Source organism: Podarcis melisellensis, assembly GCF_964234715.1.
Source record: "Podarcis melisellensis genome assembly, chromosome: 1".
NCBI classification, from domain to species: Eukaryota; Metazoa; Chordata; class Lepidosauria; order Squamata; family Lacertidae; genus Podarcis; species Podarcis melisellensis.
The window spans coordinates 116,144,965-116,164,245 of record NC_138528.1 but is presented as its reverse complement, the minus strand read 5'-3'; the positions used below and the strand labels follow the sequence as shown (position 1 = coordinate 116,164,245).

The window sequence follows — 19,281 nt, the reverse complement described above, 5'->3', positions numbered from 1 at the left end:
TTTAAAGTCTGTGCTCATGGAACGCGGGAACCAAGGCACTATTGGATTTTATGGGGAAAACCAGATGTGGATGAATTAAAAACTGCAGGCCTGCTGAAGCATTTCCAGCTGACATTTCTCCTGTACTCCATGCACTGTTTTTCATTTATACTTCACTGGCTACTAACCATGCTTGGGTTGTAGCAAAACTCAAGTTTGCTCCCCTCCGCCTCTGAAACAGTCTTTAAACCAGAAGCTTCTGTTTTAGAATAACCACTGTTTAGCATTTTGCCCGAACACTAGTAAAGGTAAAGGGACCCCTGACCATTAGGTCCAGTCGTGGTCGACTCTGGGAATGCGGTGCTCATCTCACTTTATTGGCCGAGGGAGCCAGCGTACAGCTTCCGGGTCATGTGGCCAGCATGACTAAGCCACTTTTGGTGAACCAGAGCAGCGCACAGAAATGCTGTTTACCTTCCCGCCAGAGTGGTACCTATTTATCTACTTGCACTTTGACATGCTTTCAAACTGCTAGGTTGGCAGGAGCAGGGAGCTCACCCCGTCGCAGGGATTTGAACCGCTGACCTTCTGATCAGCACGTCCTAGGCTCTGTGGTTTAACCCACAGCGCCACCCACGTCCCTCTTACTAAACTGAACACTAAACTGTGGTTAATCTATGGTTGGTTGAAAGATTAACCATCATTCAGGTTCAGACGTGACAACAAGCCGAAATTAGATGAAAAGGGAATTGAATGCCTCTAAGTTCTTCCTCCCTACCACGCCAAAGGAGGATTAGGAGGGAATCCATGGCTCACTGCCAACCATCCTCATATTGCTAAACCATAGTTTACCATTATGTGTGAACTCAGCCTGTGTTTCTTCATTTCCTTGAAATCCTCATGAAATCCTAGCAAAACTGTGCTCTGAGGCGAGTCCTAAGCATACGTCACCCTGAGCCTGTCTTCTCCTCCCTTCTAATGGAAATATAACTTTAAGCCTATTTATGAAGGCGCTTACTATACCCCGCCACGCGCCTGGATTCACATAGCATATGCAAATTAGTATAATTAATGCTATGGCTTTCAGAGCATGAATATTTATAAATAGAAAATTACTGTCACTGGCATCACTCCGTGAAGCCACTGTACACAGATATTTAGCAGCTAGACAAAAGAAAATCTTTCCGTGAGAATATCAGCCACAACTATGATTGAAAGACTGGCAGCGTCCCCTTCTTTTATCTTTGCCAACTGGGCGGAAAGGGTATGTTAATAAAAATGTTTTAAAAGTTGTGACTTCCGTTATCTAAGATTGCTCTCTGCAGCCAAATTCCCCTTGCACAGATCACCCTCTTCATTAGTCTAATGACCTGTTCTCATGCACTGCTGTGCTGACATGGCACTGCAGGGCATAGAGGTCCCAACACTAGACATTGCCTCCTTCTCCCCTTAGGAACATAGGACCTTATACAGAGTCAGACAACTCATCCATCTAGCTCAGTATTTGCTTACTCTGACTGGCAGTGTATATCTCGTGTTTCAGGCTGGGAACATCACCAGCCCTGCCTGGAATGAGACTGGGGGAGGGAGTGAACCAGTGCTGCCTCGCCTCCTTACTGGCCACCGGATGAAGAATAATAATAAGAAGAAGAGTTTGGATTTGATATCCCGCTTTATCACTACCCGAAGGAGTCTCAAAGCAGCTAACATTCTCCTTTCCCTTCCTCCCCTACAACAAACACTCTGTGAGGTGAGTGAGGCTGAGAGACTTCAGAGAAGTGTGACTAGCCCAAGGTCACCCAGCAGCTGCATGTGGAGGAGCGGGGAAGCGAACCCGGTTCACCAGATTACGAGTCTACCGCTCTTAACCACTACACCACACTGGCTCTCCACTGCACTCACACTGAATGAGGCTCTCCACTGTCATCTCACTTCTGAGAAAGGCACTCTGGGAGAAGTGGCTGGGAGAAGGCCAGTGGATTGGGAATTATAGGGATAGAACTACCTAAATTGTACAGAAATTTATTCACGTACGAGACTACAGCGGCAAGAATGTCACTTGCCCCAAATTGGAAAGAAGAAGAAGACACAGCAAAGAAAGAATGGATACAAAAACTTATGGAATATGCAGAAATGGTGAAACTTACCAGTAGAATAAGAAAGCAAAATAACAAACTTTTTATAAAAGAAGGGAAATGGTTTATTGAATATTGACAAATTGTAAACAGATAAAAACAATGGCAAGATAATTGTACGGTGGTACCTTGGTTCTCAAACGGCTTAGTCGCCGAACAGATCGGCTCCCGAACACCGCAAACCCGGAAATAAGTGTTCCAGTTTGCAAACATTTTCCAGAAGCCAAATGTCCAATGCGGCTTCCGCTTGAGTGCCGGAAGCTCCTGCAGCCAATTGGAAGCCGTGCCATTAACAGTTCCGGGAGTCGAACGGACTTCTGGAATGGATTAAGTTCGAGAACCAAGGTAGCACTGTAATAACCTGCAGCTACATAAGAGCATATATTTAAAGAAGATAAATAAACGAGTAAGTTAAGTTAATTTGGATATGCAGAAGATATTAAAAATAAATTTAAGGAACTGCAGAAAGAGGGGGAACGATGTCTAGTTTTAAAATGTCAAAAAGGACTGTAAAATCAAGGAAATGTATATATCTGAAAAGTATAAATAAGGTTTTGGGTTTGTTTTTTAAAGGAGAGGGCCAGGGGCTGGAAAGACTTTTAGAACTTTGTAGAGCTTTACAAAACAAATTACGTTCAATACGCCTTTCTAACCATCATGTCAATGAAGCTGAGATATTTTAGTTTCTTGGGCTCCATGATCACTGCAGATGGTGACAGCAGTCACGAAATTAAAAGACGCCTGCTTATTGGGAGAAAAGCAATGACAAACCTAGACAGCATCTTAAAAAGCAGAGACATCACCTTGCCAACAAAGGTCTGTATAGTTAAAGCTATGGTTTTCCAAGTAGTGATGTATGGAAGTGAGAGCTGGACCATAAAGAAGGCTGGTTGCCAAAGAATTGATGCTTTTGAATTCTGGTGCTGGAGGAGACTCTTGAGAGTCCCATGGACTGCAAGAAGATCAAACCTATCCATTCTTAAGGAAATCAGCCCTGAGTGCTCACTGGAAGGACAGATCCTGAAGCTGAGGCTCCAATACTTTGGCCACCTCATGAGAAGAGAAGACTCCCTGGAAAAGACCCTGATGTTGGGAAAGATGGAGGGCACAAGGAGAAGGGGACAGCAGAGGACGAGGTGGTTGCACAGTGTTCTCAAAGCTACCAATATGAGCCTGACCAAACTGCGGGAGGCAGTGGAAGACAGAAGTACCTGGCATGCTCTGGTCCATGGGGTCACGAAGAGTCGGACACGACTAAACGACAACAAACCATCACGTCCACCCATGGTGCGGGGCGCTCTTCGTTAGAATTTGCCACCGCTAATGTGGCAGCAAGAAGAGGAGTAAGAGTGGGGGAAGGAGAAGGACAGTGACGCCACTTCTGTTACGAGATGAAGGATGGAGTAGTGCAGAGAGGAGGGAGGAGGACAAAGCTTAATTCTACCAAGGATGCTTCTTTCCTTGAACCTTCACTGAGGTTCAAACCGAAATGTAGGCTGTAGAAGTCTTTTTTTCGCTGATATAATCTGATCATCCAAAGACTGAGTCTGGCCCAAGTAATGTTAAATCTTTGATTGTTCCCCAAACACAGAAGATTCCAGGAAGGCCTGTATTTCTTAGCAGGTGACAATTCATTAAGGCTGCAAAATATGCAACCCCTTCTTTTCAAGAGAATTTCCATTCATTTTAAGCAGGGCTACTTTAAAGCAGCGTTTTTCCAGCAGCCCAAAGTTTGAGTTAATTAAAAAAAATAAAAAATAAAAATCCTGTTGCTATGGAGACAAGGGCTAAAAACAATCAAACCACATAAAGAAAATTCAATAAATTAGTCTAGCCAAACAGTCCTGGTCAATCTCCACGAGGGATAATTAGTCCAAGAAATCTTTCATGTGGTGATTGTAAAAGAAAAAAAATAAAAAATCAACAAAGACAAAGTGGCATTATCAGGCAAGAGAAGGAAATAAGCCGAAATATCAGAGACAAGTTAATTTCGAAAATGAGCTTTAACACAAAACAATCCAGATAATGCAGTGATTTGCAAACAGCGAAATCCACAGACAAGGCCTCATCAAATAATCTGACTAGACTGTGCTTTTCCTCCAGAAACAATTCAATACATGGCAGCTTGTGCAAGCATCCAGATTTGTACTTTTTAAAAGGATTTGTTTCGGGTGTATTTCTTTCTTTTTCAACAAAGTATTCATTTTTAACATAGTTTCACAAACCTAAAACACAAATGTAAGAGTCTGAAGGCAACAATATTCTGAAAGGCCAGAGCAACAGCCAGCTATTTTGTTATGATAATGAGCAACTGCTTTGGAATGCTGTGCTGCAGCATAGAGGTCCCCATGTCACAAGAAGGTTGTGTCTGTTTCCTTCAAAGTGCCTTTTTTCAGGCCATTTTTTTTAAAAAACAAAACAAATGTTTGGTGGAAGAGGTGTTGCAAGAACTGCTGAAAAGGATGGGACACACACAGACCAAAGGGAGTCCTGGTTAAATCACCACCTCTCAGGCCAAGCACTTTCTATTTCACGGAACAGTTTTTAAAAAATCATTTTGATGGTTTGACAAGGGCTGTTTTCAGAAGGGTGGAAAACTTTCCCCAAAACTGCAGTGCGCTCATGCGTCCATGGACTGAGCAAATATACATATGGATATCATGGGAAAGATTTCAAAATTATAATCTCAGAAGCCCTAGCTTAAAGCCATAACCGCGACACGCTTACTGGGATTGGCTGGCTTCCATATTTTCTTGAAGGTACCTACCTGCCTCTGAAGTTCTGCCAAGTTGTAAGGCAACGCTCCTTCAGCCAAGGGGGCTATTCTCTCAATGTCTGCCAGCGTCAAGCGTCTGCAATTCAAGACCAGGGAAAAGAAATCCCTGTTAAATGTAGCAGCAAGCCCAAACCCATCAGGCACATTTCAGACTACCAAACCTCACCCTATAGAGCTTTGGACCCTGCCAGGATATTAAATCATGGTTTGAAGTTGACTTAATGCCCTGGCTTATTCCAAAAACATAGTTTCTCAAGTTCTGATGAAACAAGAAACTATGGTTGTTTGAGGCTTCCTGGTTTAAGTTACAGGGAACCAGGCAGAGGGCCTTCTCGGTAGTGGCGCCCACCCTGTGGAACACCCTCCCACCAGATGTCAAAGGAAAAAACAACTACCAGACTTTTAGGAGACATCTGAAGGCAGCCCTCTTTAGGGAAGCTTTTAATATCTGAAGGACCATTGTATTGAAGCCGCCTAGAGTGGCTGGGGGAACCCAGACAGATAGGCGGGGTATACAAAATTATTATTATTATTATTGTTGTTGTTGTTGTTGTTGTTCATGCAAAGAGTCTCCTTGCATGAGCAAAAGGTTCATTCATATCTTGATTTATTAACCTGAGCTATTATTGCCCAAACTCTCCCATCGAATACTCATCCCTGTACACAGAAAACTAGCACATCACAGGGAAGGATTTCATGCAGAAATATGGAGAACTGAATTTCAGATTGGAAAAAAAAATGAGAAATGGATAGAACTACAATGGACAGATTCTTCCATCCCTACTTGGAGGCTTTCTTTTTTGACTATGTGATTCCTAGTCCAGTTTGCATTTTTACTAAGCAAAGTTTTTTGTTTTCTCATTCACGCCAAAGGGGAAAACCTAAGGCTTGTGAGCCCATTAAACGGTCCTTTTTCAAGCCACAACAAGATTCTACAGTCAACCTTCTCTGAAATATACCAGTTTTTATATTTGCAAAGAGCTATTGCAGTGGCAGCTTAGTTCCTGAACAGCTTAGCTGCGGAACAAATCGGCTCCTGAACGCTACAAACCCGGAAGTAAGTGTTCCGGTTTGTGAACGTTTTTGGGAAGCCGAACATCTGACGCAGCTTCTGTTGAGTGCAGGAAGCTCCTGCAGCCAATTGGAAGCTGTACCTTGGTTTTCGAACGGTTTCAGGAGTCGAACCCACTCCCGGAACGGATTAAGTTTGAGAACCAAGGTACCACTGCCCTAAAAAATGTAATCTCCCACTTGCAATCCGAAATTACACATCCACAAAGCATATTTTATTTGATTTGGCTGCATTTACAGTGGTGCCTCGCAAGACGCAATTAATCCGTTCCGTGAGGCTCTTCGTATAGCGGTTTTTTCGTCTTGCGAAGCAAGCCCATTGACAGCTTAGCGGATTAGCGCTATTAGCGGCTTTTAGCGCTCAGCTGTTAAGCGGCTTATCAGTGGATCAGCTGATAAGCGGCTTAGCAGTTTAGGAAAGGGGGGGGGAGGGAAAAAACCCGCAGGAACTCGCAAGACATTTTCGTCTTGCGAAGCAAGCCCATAAAGAAATTCATTTTGCGAAGCGCTCCAAAACGGAAAACCCTTTCGTCCAGCGGATTTTCCGTCTTGTGAGGCGTTCGTCTTGCAGGGCACCACTGTATATCCAGACTTTCTTCCAAGGAGCTCATGGCAGCACCCCTGGTTCCTCCCTTCATTTTATCATCACAACAACCCCGTGAGATAAGTAAGACTGACCCAGTGTTACCCAGTAAGCTTCATGATGGCTGAGTAGGAACCTGAACCCATGTGCAGTCCTCCATGTGCATAAAGTAATAAAAGACTGAACCATAGCTGTCAACTTTCAGATTTGAAAATAAGGGATCAGCAGCCTCAAAAACAAGGGGTCAGCAGCCTCACCTGTCCCGGGGACAGTCTACAGGATATCTAACAATCTGTGATAGCAGCGAGAAGCAGTGGGAAACGGCGCTGGAATAAGGGAATTTCCTGACAAAAAAGGGAAGGTTGACAGCTATGGACTGAACATACACTGGAAACTTTTACCCTCAAAAGCAAGGGAGGGAACTGCGGTACCCAGGTGTATGAGTGCACAGATATAGGCATATGTTGCCCTAGCCCCATGTCACACTGCATATACGCTGAGTGGCACACACACAGCATCTCAAGACCACACCGTGTGCACAGAATTTCAGTCCCACAGTTGTCAATTAAAAAAAACCACACACAACAACGACCTCCATCTAATGACAACACTCTAGAAACATTAATATTACAAAGAAGTTAAGATTACCCTGAGGCATTATACAAATCGGAGAGCTGAAAAAGGATATCGATCTCCAAAGGTGTAACTTGTCCAAATTTGATTGCAGACTGAGAGAACTCCTCTGTTTTAAAGCAATGGGTTAAAACAAAAAACACAAACTAATTATGCATAATTTATTGGAACTTTTAAATACACAATCTACAGTTTGGCTTAACGTTAAGGGAGCTAGGTCCAAAGACCAGGGTGAAATGAACACAGTTTGCTCTAAAATTTGTTAGATTTTTGAGATCCAATCGCATAATTTTGCCCTGGACATACTTTTCCTAATCACAAATGGATTGCAGCTCTTCAGTAGGGAGAGAAAAGTACACTGCATATGGTCAGAGGCACTCTCTTCTAGAGCTCTGCTCTAAAATATCCAAGACCAGACCCAGCCATTGAAAAAGAAAGAACTGGATACCGACTCAAATTAAGTTTAAGGGGCTACATGTCCAAGAGGAGTCCTTATCTAATTGTATTTCCATTTACTAGAATACAGAAAAAGCAGGCAGCCTACGTGGACCTTTTACAGATCACGCTATCATGAGTATTTGCCAATCTGTTATCGTTGGTAGTATTTCACTTTTCCAATTCCCTGCCACAAGAATTCTCACTGCTGTAATTACATACATGAACATCCTTTCCTTATTTCTAACATTGGTACCTTCCATCCTTTGTTCCTCCCTGTGAGATCTTACAACCCCAAAATAGGTTTACTGTGACTCTAGTTTTTAGCTCTAAATTTCTATGTATTTTTACCGTTTGATTTAATGCATATTTTGTATTGTAAGTTGCTCCCTTGGGGGCTCTTGTAGTTAAGAGGCAGGGTATAAGTTTGCAAATAAACAATTGACCTTGACAGAGCATGGACTGTTGCCTTAAGTCAGGCATAGGCAAACTCGGCCCTCCAGATGTTTTGGGACTACAATTCCCATCATCCCTGACCACTGGTCCTGTTAGCTAGGGATCATGGGAGTTGTAGTCCCAAAACACCTGGAGGGCCAAGTTTGTCTATGCCTGCCTTAAGTCAACAATCTTTTGCAGCTGCTGAAGTTCTGATGTGGTAATGAAGCTCTTCAGCCCATTCATTTCAAGGGATGGGGGATATTACATGGGCTCCATGCATGGGGAAGCTTGCTCACTTAGGTGATATGTGTCATAGATACTTGATAAGCTGCTTTACATCAGGTCAGACTGACTGGCCAGTGCTCCCCCAGGTCTCAGGTGGAGGTGTTTCCCATTGCCAGCTACCTGGTCCTCCAAACTGTGGACTGAATACAAAACTTCAGCAGGCAAACTAGATGCTCTATCAATGAGTAACAGGGGCCAAATATTGCTCCAGCTTCAGTAATCTCAAGTTTATGGCATACAATGCTTTACCTTTTGTAACCTCGACATCTTTTCTAGCACCTGCAATGAGGCTGTATATCTTTCGAACAAGTTCCATGTTGTTCAGCAAGGCATTGAAAGCGTTGAAATACGAAAAGCTGACTTGGTGAGAAATGGAGCCACCTGCAGCCTGGGTGGAAAGAAAATATATGTATATATATTTGTATGTTTCAGTTTCTGGAAATACCTGCACACAGGGGACTGCAGGGGGAGAGTAAGAGAAAAAGACTTCATTAGCTATAGCTAGACCTCCACCAATTGCTGGAAGAATTCTTATTTCTTCTATCTGCTCATTTATGTTATTGCCTTCTTTCTAGTAAGCCCCACCAGGAAAATCCTTATGGAGGTCACAAAATCTTGCCTGGGCAACGGATGATCCCAAATCTGCAATTTTTGAGAACCTGAATCTCAGTCCTCATTCCCTGTGTCCCATGCTTCCTGATACTTACTGAAACCAAGTTCTCCTCCACAAAAGGAGTGAGCATGTGTGGACGAATTGTAGCCATGATGCTGCCAAAATCCAGGCCGGTAATCGTGCCTGTTTTGTTCTTATCTTTCAGTGCAAACGCTTGCCGGGCATGTTCTGACTGCAGCTCCTGAAATAATATGATAAGAAATGATATACTGAGAGCTTTGTTCTAAATACCCATCGTACTGAAGCCCAGAATCTACACATGGATGCATACTGAAATAAAAACCAGCAGAAGTCAGTACAGATCAGTGCTCTGTCCCACACTTTTGGAAAAGCTGTTGCTGCAAATAGCCTGAAGACAGCCCAGTCCATAATGAGTTATTAATCCATACTGACATGACCATCACTGCGTATGGCACACAAGGCTATCCATTACCTTGGATATCCAATCACAACACATCCAATCACAACAAGGCTATCCAATCACAACAATACAAACACAACACATAGGCTAATAGTAGAGAATATATAATAGAATAATGATATCATTTAAATTATAGGAACAAGCCAATCAAAGTTCATATGTACAATATAACAAAGAGGTAGCGAGGACCATCAAGCCGTGTGTTCCAAAACAGATGCCTAAGGACAGTCTCACAATAGTCTTTTCCAAAGTTTTAACAGAAGACGTCTCAAAAGTTTCTAAAGTAAAGTCTCTCAATAGTCTCTCAAAAGTTTCAACGGAAACAAAGCCTCAAAAGGACAGTGTCTCCGGAATAATACTAATGTTTCGTAATAGTCTTCATCAGGTGGAAATAAGATACAAGGCATACAACCAATGAATGATAACAATTAATACCAACTGGATTGTGTCCAACGGAGTCAACTGATAGCTCAAGGATATCCGCCTGAGCAACAGGACTCTCTCTACATTTCTTGTATCCCTCCAGTTCTGCACTGGAGGGCTGGTGGGACCCCCAGAACAGATGGAGGAGCTCAGGTGGTGGACAAGGAGAGGAAGTCCTATTGAGCAGGCAGAAGTCCTTGTGCTAATTGGATGACTTCATTAGATACAACTGTTTGACTCAAAACTGGACTCTCACAGATAAGACTTGCAAGCTTACCTTTGTTAATTTTCAATACAAGGTTCTAGTTTTTAGGATGGCTGTGGCAGTGTTTAGTGAAGTCTCAGAAGCTAGTAAATAGCACATTATCCAGCAGAAATTTATGGTTGTGAGGAAGAGCCCCTGACACACACACCCCTCCCTGAGGTCAGCGGATTGCTGAACAAATGATCCAAGAGATACAAACTTTCATAATTTACACCAGTTTTAGAACTCAACGTGTTCGGCAAAGAATTTTATCCAGGGGCTGTTTTACAGGGTGAGAAAGCAATCCAAACATAGCAGCAGTACAACCCAATATTTTTCTGAGTTGTATCCAATGCTAGGAGGTGGTTTGCTAAATTACTTAGCGGGGTCCCCCCCCCTTTATTTCATGCTGGCTTGTGTTCTTGGACCAACTGAATATGCACATGGCAAAGCAACCTTGTGAAAATCAGTCATCACAAGAACATCAGCAATCTGGATGCCACCATGTTCCTTTTTTCATATCATGTTGGGCAAACCACTGAAAATCATTTAGGATCAGGGTGTCAGAAAACTACTTTATTCTTATCATGATATTGTGAGGTGGACCAAGTTGTTATAACCACAGCAGCACATTTTGTTTAAAGGGATAGAAACTGTGAAGGTAGCCACAACTGTATTTTGATTAGCAAGTCCTTTAAGGTTAGAGTAAGGGCAGCAAAAGATCAAGAGAATAAACAAAAGCAGCACAAGAGAACAACATCCTTTTTATTCACAAAAGCTGGCCTGATGATGCACACAAATCAAATCTTACCAACTCTTTACTGCAATATCCCTTTGCAAACAAAGAAATAGAGGACAACTAAAGCCTACAAGTCAATGGAAAAATATTTTTAAAATAACTTTTTTTCAGATCTAACAGTCTCAAACTGTTTTCCAAAATCAACTCGATCCAATCCAAATTGGATACAATATGGAAAGCAATCCCAAGTTCAACGGCTGAAAGTCCACTTAATGCAATGAAAAATGGCAAATGCATTTTGACTTTCATCTTCCACCGTGGCTGTTTTACAACCCACAATCTTCATCTGCGAGATACATATATCTGGAGTGGGGTGGGGGGAGAGTCATTCATAGTTTATTGGCCAAGATAAAAGCTTTTAGCTTCTATGAAGGTTTAAAATATTGGATCCTTTGTGAGCATAAAGCTGGGCTGCATCTCTACTTTGCAAACATTTGTTGAGCACAAGGAGAAGGAACCCATCATTACAGTACAGGAAACTAAGCAACTGACCTGCAAAAACTGAGTAAATTCCGAGTATGTCAGGTGTTTCTTTCTGTTGTGGCCAAAGTGCAATCGAATGAACTCGCAGTCCCAATTGAAAGGGATGTGATGGTGAATAACGGTCTGCCCAAATATTTCTTTTACATTTTCTTTGAAAACAAAGAGGGGGAAAGGGGAGAAAGGAAATTAATTAGGAAAAGAGAGAAAGATAAACCCTACTGAAAATTCTTCAAACAGAAAATGAAAACCATAATTCTAGAAGAGCCAAGCAAACAGGGAAACACTTTTTTTTTACAACTTCAAGTTAGAGAGCTGTTTATCTTTCTAGAGTGAAAACACACTTTGTATAGAATAGATTTTAATACTACTTGTGTATTAATACTATGTAGATCTTCAAGATCCATGATTTTGCCTTATTCAGTTTTAATTAAGAAGCAATTTATTTCCTTTATTAGAAATACCTGGTGCTTTGCATGCTGATATAAAATCATTGCTGTGTTCCTTGATTCTGCGTGTCAAATTAAGACCTCATTGAAAGGCAATGAATACCTGTACTCAAAATACACCATAATATTTCACAGACTATGCACGGCGTGATTGAGACTTGATTGAGACTTGTGTGAATGCAACTATTAAAGACAGGTATAAGAATAGGGTCATTATCATTACAGAAAATATGTTAACTATTTCAGATCATTGCCCCAACTGTGACTCTGGCAGAGAATATCTTAACCAGGGAGAAGCCCTTTTCAGGCATTCAGGCACATCTATATGTGCATAGGACCCCCTTTGGACCAATGCCAATAATGTGTTTAATGTGTGTGTGGCCAATCCGCATTTCAGTGTCAAGGGGGTGGGGCTAGTTCGCTCATACATAAGATCGTCCGACATGAAAAGATTCATACTGAACACTTAAAGAGAGCATGTCAACGTTTAAGATGCTTTCAGCATGTTCAGACATTTCCAGTGCATCCTTATCATGCCTACTCAGAAGGAAGTCCTCACTCAGAGCTTTCCAAACTTTTCACGTTGGCGACACACTTTTTAGACAGGCATCATTTTGCGACACAGTAACTCAGTTTTGCTAGCAAAAAAGGACCCCTGGACGGTTAAGTCCAGTCAAAGGCAACTATGGGGTTGCGGCGCTCACCTTGCTTTCAGGCCGAGGGAGCCGGTGTTTGTCCACAGTGAGCTTTCCAGGTCATGTGGCCAGCATGACTAAACCGCTTCTGGTGCAACGGGACACCGTGACGGAAAACAGAGCACACGGAAACGCCCTTTACTTTCCCGCCACAATGGTACCTATTTATCTACTCGCACTGGCATGCTTTCAAACTGCTAGGTTGGCAGGAGCTGGGACAGAGCAACGGGAGCTCACCCCATTGCAGGGATTCGAACCGCCCAACTTCCAATTGGCAAGCCCAGGAGGCTCAGTGGTTTAGACCCCAGTGCCACCTGCGTCCCTTTTGCTAGCAAACGGGAGGAATGTGGGGGACGTTTGCGCAACACACGAATATGTCGCGACACACAGTTTGGATCATTTATTTATTTATTTGTACCCAGCCCATCTGGTTGGGTTTCCCCAGCCACTCTGGACGGCTTCCAACAAAGATTAAAAATACATTAAAATGTCACACATTAAAAACTTCCCTAAGCTCTGTGACCTAATGAATTCAATGGGGTTTATTCCCTGTTGAGTGGGATTGCACTCTAAATTACTAGCAAGAAATCTCAAACTTGCTAAGTGTTTTGGAAGCACGTATTTTGTTTATCTCTTCGTGTCCTAACCAGATAATACCTGAACCAAGACGCATCACATCTCTCTCTTCTGGATATAGAGAACCTGGGAATGTGACTTATACTGACTCAGACCATTGGTCCATTTAGCTCAGTATTGTCCAAGCTCTTCAGGATTTCAGGCAGGAAGTCTCTCTTCCACCCCTCTCACAATGATGTCAGGTGATTGGTGCTTTGACGTCCCAAAGTTGGGACGTCAAAGCACCATGCACAACCAATTCAGGAGGCTTCAGCTCTGGCCTCTATTGGCTGATGGGTGGTAGAGGCCAAAGCCTGCTTTCCCTTGCCAATGTGCAATCAGGAGCGCACTTGAAGGCTCCCAGTTATGCATTGGCAACCACATATTACCTCAGGTATAAGGCCATGGTGTATCCAAGAAGAAGAAGAGTTTGGATTTGATATCCCGATTTATCACTACCCGAAGGAGTCTCGAAGCAGCTAACATTCTCCTTTCCCTTCCTCCCCCACAACAAACACTCTGTGAGGTGAGTGGGGCTGAGAGACTTCAGAGAAGTGTGACTGGCCCAAGGTCACCCAGCAGCTGCATGTGGAGGAGCGGAGACGTGAACCCGATTCACCAGAGGTCCGCGAAGCCTGGGCGCGCTGAGCTCAGCGCGCGCAGGCTTCGGCATGCAGGCAAGTCTCCACAAGCAGCGGGAGCGCTCCCACTGCTTGTGGAGAGGTCCGCGAAGCCTGGGCGCGCTGATCTCAGCGCGCGCAGGCTTCGGCATGCTGGCAACTCTCTGCAAGCAGCGGGAGCCCAGCGCTGGGCTCCCGCTGCTTGCGGAGAGGTGTGCGAAGCCTGGAGAGCATGAGGGGTCGGTGCGCACCGACCCCTCTCACTCTCCAGGCTTCAGAGAAAGCCTGCATTCGCACCATAGGACGCACACACATTTCCCCTTCATTTTTGGAGGGGGAAAAGTGTGTCCTATGGTGCGAAAAATACGGTAGATGTTCCTCTCCTCTCGTGTGGAGGGGGTTAGAAAGAGGCTGAACCCCTGAATGAATTCTCTCCAGTGAAACATCTCAAAAGCTCCAGTAGACATCTGTTAAAACTGCATAGGGCAGACAGCATAGCATTTTCACTTTCCACAGAATACCTGTGAATTGTATGTACATTAGTTTTAAAACGACATCTCTCCATTTTTTATCCTTTTAAACTTTGCATTCAAAGGGCAAATAATAGATAATTTAAGTCTGTGGGGAGCTGATGTTAACTGAAGGAGGGAATTGTTGCAATGACCTTCTCGACCCTGCCAGCCCTCTAATCATAGATTTTGAAAGGCCTGGCTTTAAAATTCCAATTCCTTAATTTAATTACCCATATTGTGCAAGAAGAAAAATTACATTATTTGATTGCTATTAATATACATTAAGTAACCAAATCCCTACAGAGCAGAAGAGTGGAGAGATAAGCTACAGCTCCTATCAAGCAGAAACTTATTCCTAAGAAAGATGCAAACCTTTAATTTAAAGTCAAAATTATATATATCACAACAGGGTGCCTTTACCAACATGCTATATATAGCATTTATGTTACAATTAAGTACCATATCCCAGTCACAACAATAACAATTTATCTGTAGCCGGCTTGCACAATGGGACAATGTATCTGCTACAAGATACCCCATGGTATTAAGGCTGCAATCCTGCACTCCTTTACATGGGAGTAAGCTCCACTAAACTCTATGGGACTTACATCTGAGTACACCAAGAGCAGTACAAATAAAGAACATTTTCATACTGCAAAATGGATTTTAGAGAATGCCCAACTATTTTAGGAATATTTAAAAAAATATGTTTATACTTTCCTTTCCTTCTTTACATCAACGTCCATTCCCAGAAGAGAATAAGGACAATTCCATTATGGCAATTCCAAAAAATGAGATATAGTTTCTTATCCACAGCTGAAGCTTTAGGCAGTTACAATGCAGGCAATTCAATGCCAGGCGATATGCAAGAGAAATCCAAAACCCATGTATACCAGTAACTTCCGGAAAGCCACTACAAAGTGAACCAGGCAAATTATTTGGGAAAATCTTCTCTTTAGAAAACTTAATTGATCTCTGGATAGAAAGAAGATAAAGTCCCTACCAGAGAAGAATGGCAGATTAAGCTGATGGATTATGCCAAAATGGCTAAAATGGCCAGAAGAATCAGAATCAATAAAAGACCAAAATTTTAGTAAGGAATGGGGAAAATAATAATTTATCTTAAAAACCATTGCAAACAGCTAGTAGGATTGGAATAACACTTGAAGTTTAATGGGAATTTTGGACACAATGGAGAGGTAAAAGATTTGGATTATCATAAAAAGATGCAGGAGGAAATGATTGACAATAGGACCCACAAAGGGGAGGAGGGGAGTCCAGGAGATTCTTTGGAATCTTGTTTTTGTGTTGTATGTGATTATAGAACTTTAATCTGAAAAACCAAATATATTTTTTTTAAAAAAAGGAAGTGCGAATTAAATAGGTTCACCTGCAAATGTGAACTGAATTAAATTTATCCCCCATCTCTACAGAACTTTATCTTTATCAAAGCTAAAGGATAATGTATTTGTTTTCATTAAAGTTGTTGTTTTTTTAACTGAATTGAAAGGGGGTGAGGAACCATTAAGTTTAAAGGGATTTTCTTGCCTCTCCAGGGCAAGAGCAAGTTATGGTGGGCAGACAAGAGGAGCTGGACAGCCAGACGTACTTCCTCCCCATTCCCCATAATGCTCTGAAGGTTGTGTACACCAAAGGGAAACGGAGAGAGGAACAGCCCCCTACTGAGATCAATGCAGGGTGATTCTCGCATCAGAGAATCTTATCTAGTCATCTCCTTTACCTGCCTGGGAGATTGACTTGTTTCCACTGGAGCAAGGTCGGTCAGCCCTGGAAGGGAGCCTTCCATCTTCCAGCAGACCGGCTGCTCCCCTCTTTCCTACGCCTTTCCACTCAGCGCCATTCCCACCCCACTCAGCCACCATCCATCTCCTCCCCACCACCAGTGCTCACTGCTTTCAGGCGAGCTCACTGACACCTCCAGGTGACACAGTTCCTGGGCGCTGTCCGCGGTGGAGCCAGGTGCACAATGCAAGAGGGGCTTGGCACATGGCCCTGCAGGTCTTGGCTACGGCAGAGTATTGCGCCGCGCACCTCCTTTAAGCTGTCAATCTGGAAGCTCTTTGGAAGATAAAAGGAGGCGATATACACACTGCAATTCCTCGCCCTCCTCTTTGGGCAAAATGCTTGCAAATTGATTGAGGGAGGGAAGGATCGTACTGCAGATTGCCTCCTTTAAACCGGCAAAGTGCTTGCGAACTGACAGGTTAAAGGAGGTAATCAACAATGAGATGATGTGCAGCTGAGCACCCACCCCGCCCCTAATTAGCGTGCAAGTGCTTTGCCTGCTTAATGGAAAAGCAAAGCAATCCAGACTGATCAGGATCACCGGAGTCCAAGAAAACATGTCTCTCACTCGTCACTCAGCTACATTGGTCCTCATAAAAGTCACCTATACTTGCTAGGTGCTCCCTGATTGGTTGGATCGAAGCAGCACCTGGGGAGGGGCAGGGCGGGGCGGGGCGCAGGCAATGGATATGAACAGTGGAGAAGAAATGGTGCCCTCCACCCTGCAGGACTTAATTCAGTTGAGTATTATTTCCAAATTAGCTATAGGCTACAAGAAAAAGTCATCCCCTCCTGGCAAATAGAAGAGGGGGAAATGGAGGCAGTGAGAGATTTTACTTTCTTGGGCTCCATGATCACTGCAGATGGTGACAGCAGTCACGGAATTAAAAGACACCTGCTTCTTGGGAGAAAAGCAATGACAAACCTAGACAGCATCTTAAAAAGCAGAGACATCACCTTGCCAACAAAGGTCCGTATACTTAAAGCTATGGTTTTCCCAGTAGTGATGTATGGAAGTGAGAGCTGGACCATAAAGAAGGCTGATCGCCGAAGAATTGATGCTTTTGAATTATGGTGCTGGAGGAGACTCTTGAGAGTCCCATGGACTGCAAGAAGATCAAACCTCTCCATTCTTAAGGCCTGAGTGCTCACTGGAAGGACAGATCCTGAAGCTGAGGCTCCAATACTTTGGCCACTTCATGAGAAGAGAAGACTCCCTGGAAAAGACCCTGATGTTGGGAAAGATGGAGGGCACAAGGAGAACGGGGCGACAGAGGACGAGATGGCTGGACAGTGTTCTCGAAACTACTAACATGAGTTTGACCAAACTGTGGGAGGCAGTGGAAGACAGGAGTGCCTGGCGTGCTCTGGTCCATGGGGTCACGAAGAGTAGGACACGACTAAACAACAACACAAGAAAAAGTGCCATTACACCTCATGGGTTGAAAATGTGTTCAGGTGAACCCTCAGCCAGCATCAAGTCTATCTCACAAAGAAATCTAGCTAGCAGTGGCTGGAAGGAAACAAATTTTGCAGCAACTATTTTAGGAATGTTCAGCCAATGATTATGCAATGAGCCACAGTAATCACATTGTGTGGTTGCATAAGGTTTCTATGTGTGTGCGGCAGCCGGATCTTTGAAGAAAATGAAGAAAAAAGAAGGGTTAGTTAGTTACTAGAATCTCAAAGTACGTATTTATTTGGGGGTAGATTTCTGGGACACACGCCAGAACTATAGTTCCTACCTTCCCGCACTGCTTTAGGAAATATCTTTAGCGCTCTTACCAAAGGTCACTTCGCCATTGCCACTCTTGTCGAACAACTGAAAAGCAACGATGAACATTGAATCTGGTGTGCATAGGACGGATTCAAACGCCAAAAACTCTTGATAGGAGATCAACCTACACATCAGAAGAAACCACAAATTTCAGATTGGGGGGGTAGTGGAGAGAGGAAAAAGAGACCAGCAAAATAAGATCTAGTGAAAATTCCAACACTGTTGCGCTTTACAACACTGAATGTAAAAAATTAACCCACAATTAAGAACACCTCTGCCACCCCATTGCTCCTTGGAGAGCATTCTGGGCCCATAAGCAGTATCAGATCTACCATCTGGGTCTAGAATGGTATCTGAAGACGTGTGCATACACACGAAAGCTCATACCAATAACAAACTTCGCTGGTCTCTAAGGTGCTACTGGAAGGAATTTTTTTATTTTGTTTAGAATGGTTAAGGTGCAGTTAACCAGTCATTGGAACACCGCCAATCCAAATTTCTGGGCAAAATCCTGGGGCTGCCAAATTGTGTGCCATATGCAGCCATGTGTCTGGAAACTGGACAAGGGCTGCTGGAAACCAAAGCGTGGCTCACAACTATAAAATTCTGGCTCTGCCTACATTTCATGACCGATCCATCTTCTTTAACTCTCCACATGCTGGCGGAATCCCACCACTCCAAATGGTTAACTTGCATTGAGAGCAAAATCAGAAAATGTGATCTATCACTTGAGTTGCTGCTTATGCTCCCACCATAATTGGAATCATTCCAGACAATCAAGCACAGAATCCTAGAGAGTGAATTCCAAACCCTTAGCAATGCAGCCAATAAAACCTGTTCCCTATTGGGGTTGGGAATCCCACCCTCATTTTGGCCAGGACACTCCATATTTACATCACCTTTACATCACCCACCTCCACAAAACCGGCCTCAAAAAACGTTGCCGACCCCTACCATAGGTCCTAAGAGCCATTTTTGTCTGGACAGTTTTATCCTAAAGTATCTCCTACTATGTTTTGTTCTCTGTGTTGTTTTCTGATCCATGTATATGATGCACTTTCTCTATGCAAATAAAGTTGATTGATTGATTGATTGATTGATTGATTGAATGGTTAAGACGACTCAATGGTCTGCCATTAACAAAACGAAGAGAAACTTTTCTGAGTCATTTTGAATTACATTTAAAATACTCCTATGATTAAATCCAACAGGAAGAAATGGAGTATAAGAAAGGAACGTAGATTTTCACTAATTTAGTCAAGGATGAAGGAAAGCTGTGCATCTGATCATACTGAATTAGCACAGGATTGATGCTGTCAGTTCTTCTTTATAAGAAATGTTGCATTTTGGAAAGTAACATGAACAGCTGTCTATGTTATGAACAGGTCAATGACAACCACTAATCAAAAGACATGCAACAACAGGCAACGGA

At 43.2% G+C, this 19,281-nt stretch overlaps 1 protein-coding gene across 3 annotated transcripts in view; it reads right to left on the bottom strand.

The window, feature by feature from the left end:
• Window positions 1-19,281, bottom strand: part of SLC25A12 (solute carrier family 25 member 12) — a 59,689-nt gene that overhangs the window by 28,074 nt on the left and 12,334 nt on the right. For all 3 annotated transcript variants that reach the window (XM_081921090.1, XM_081921091.1, XM_081921089.1), the window contains exons 4-9: window positions 17,858-17,973; window positions 11,388-11,527; window positions 9,043-9,189; window positions 8,585-8,723; window positions 7,193-7,286; window positions 4,882-4,966 (exon numbers count right to left, since the gene is read on the bottom strand). In XM_081921090.1, the coding sequence (XP_081777216.1) occupies window positions 4,882-4,966; window positions 7,193-7,286; window positions 8,585-8,723; window positions 9,043-9,189; window positions 11,388-11,527; window positions 17,858-17,973 (721 nt within the window). The remainder of the gene's footprint in view (window positions 1-4,881; window positions 4,967-7,192; window positions 7,287-8,584; window positions 8,724-9,042; window positions 9,190-11,387; window positions 11,528-17,857; window positions 17,974-19,281) is intronic.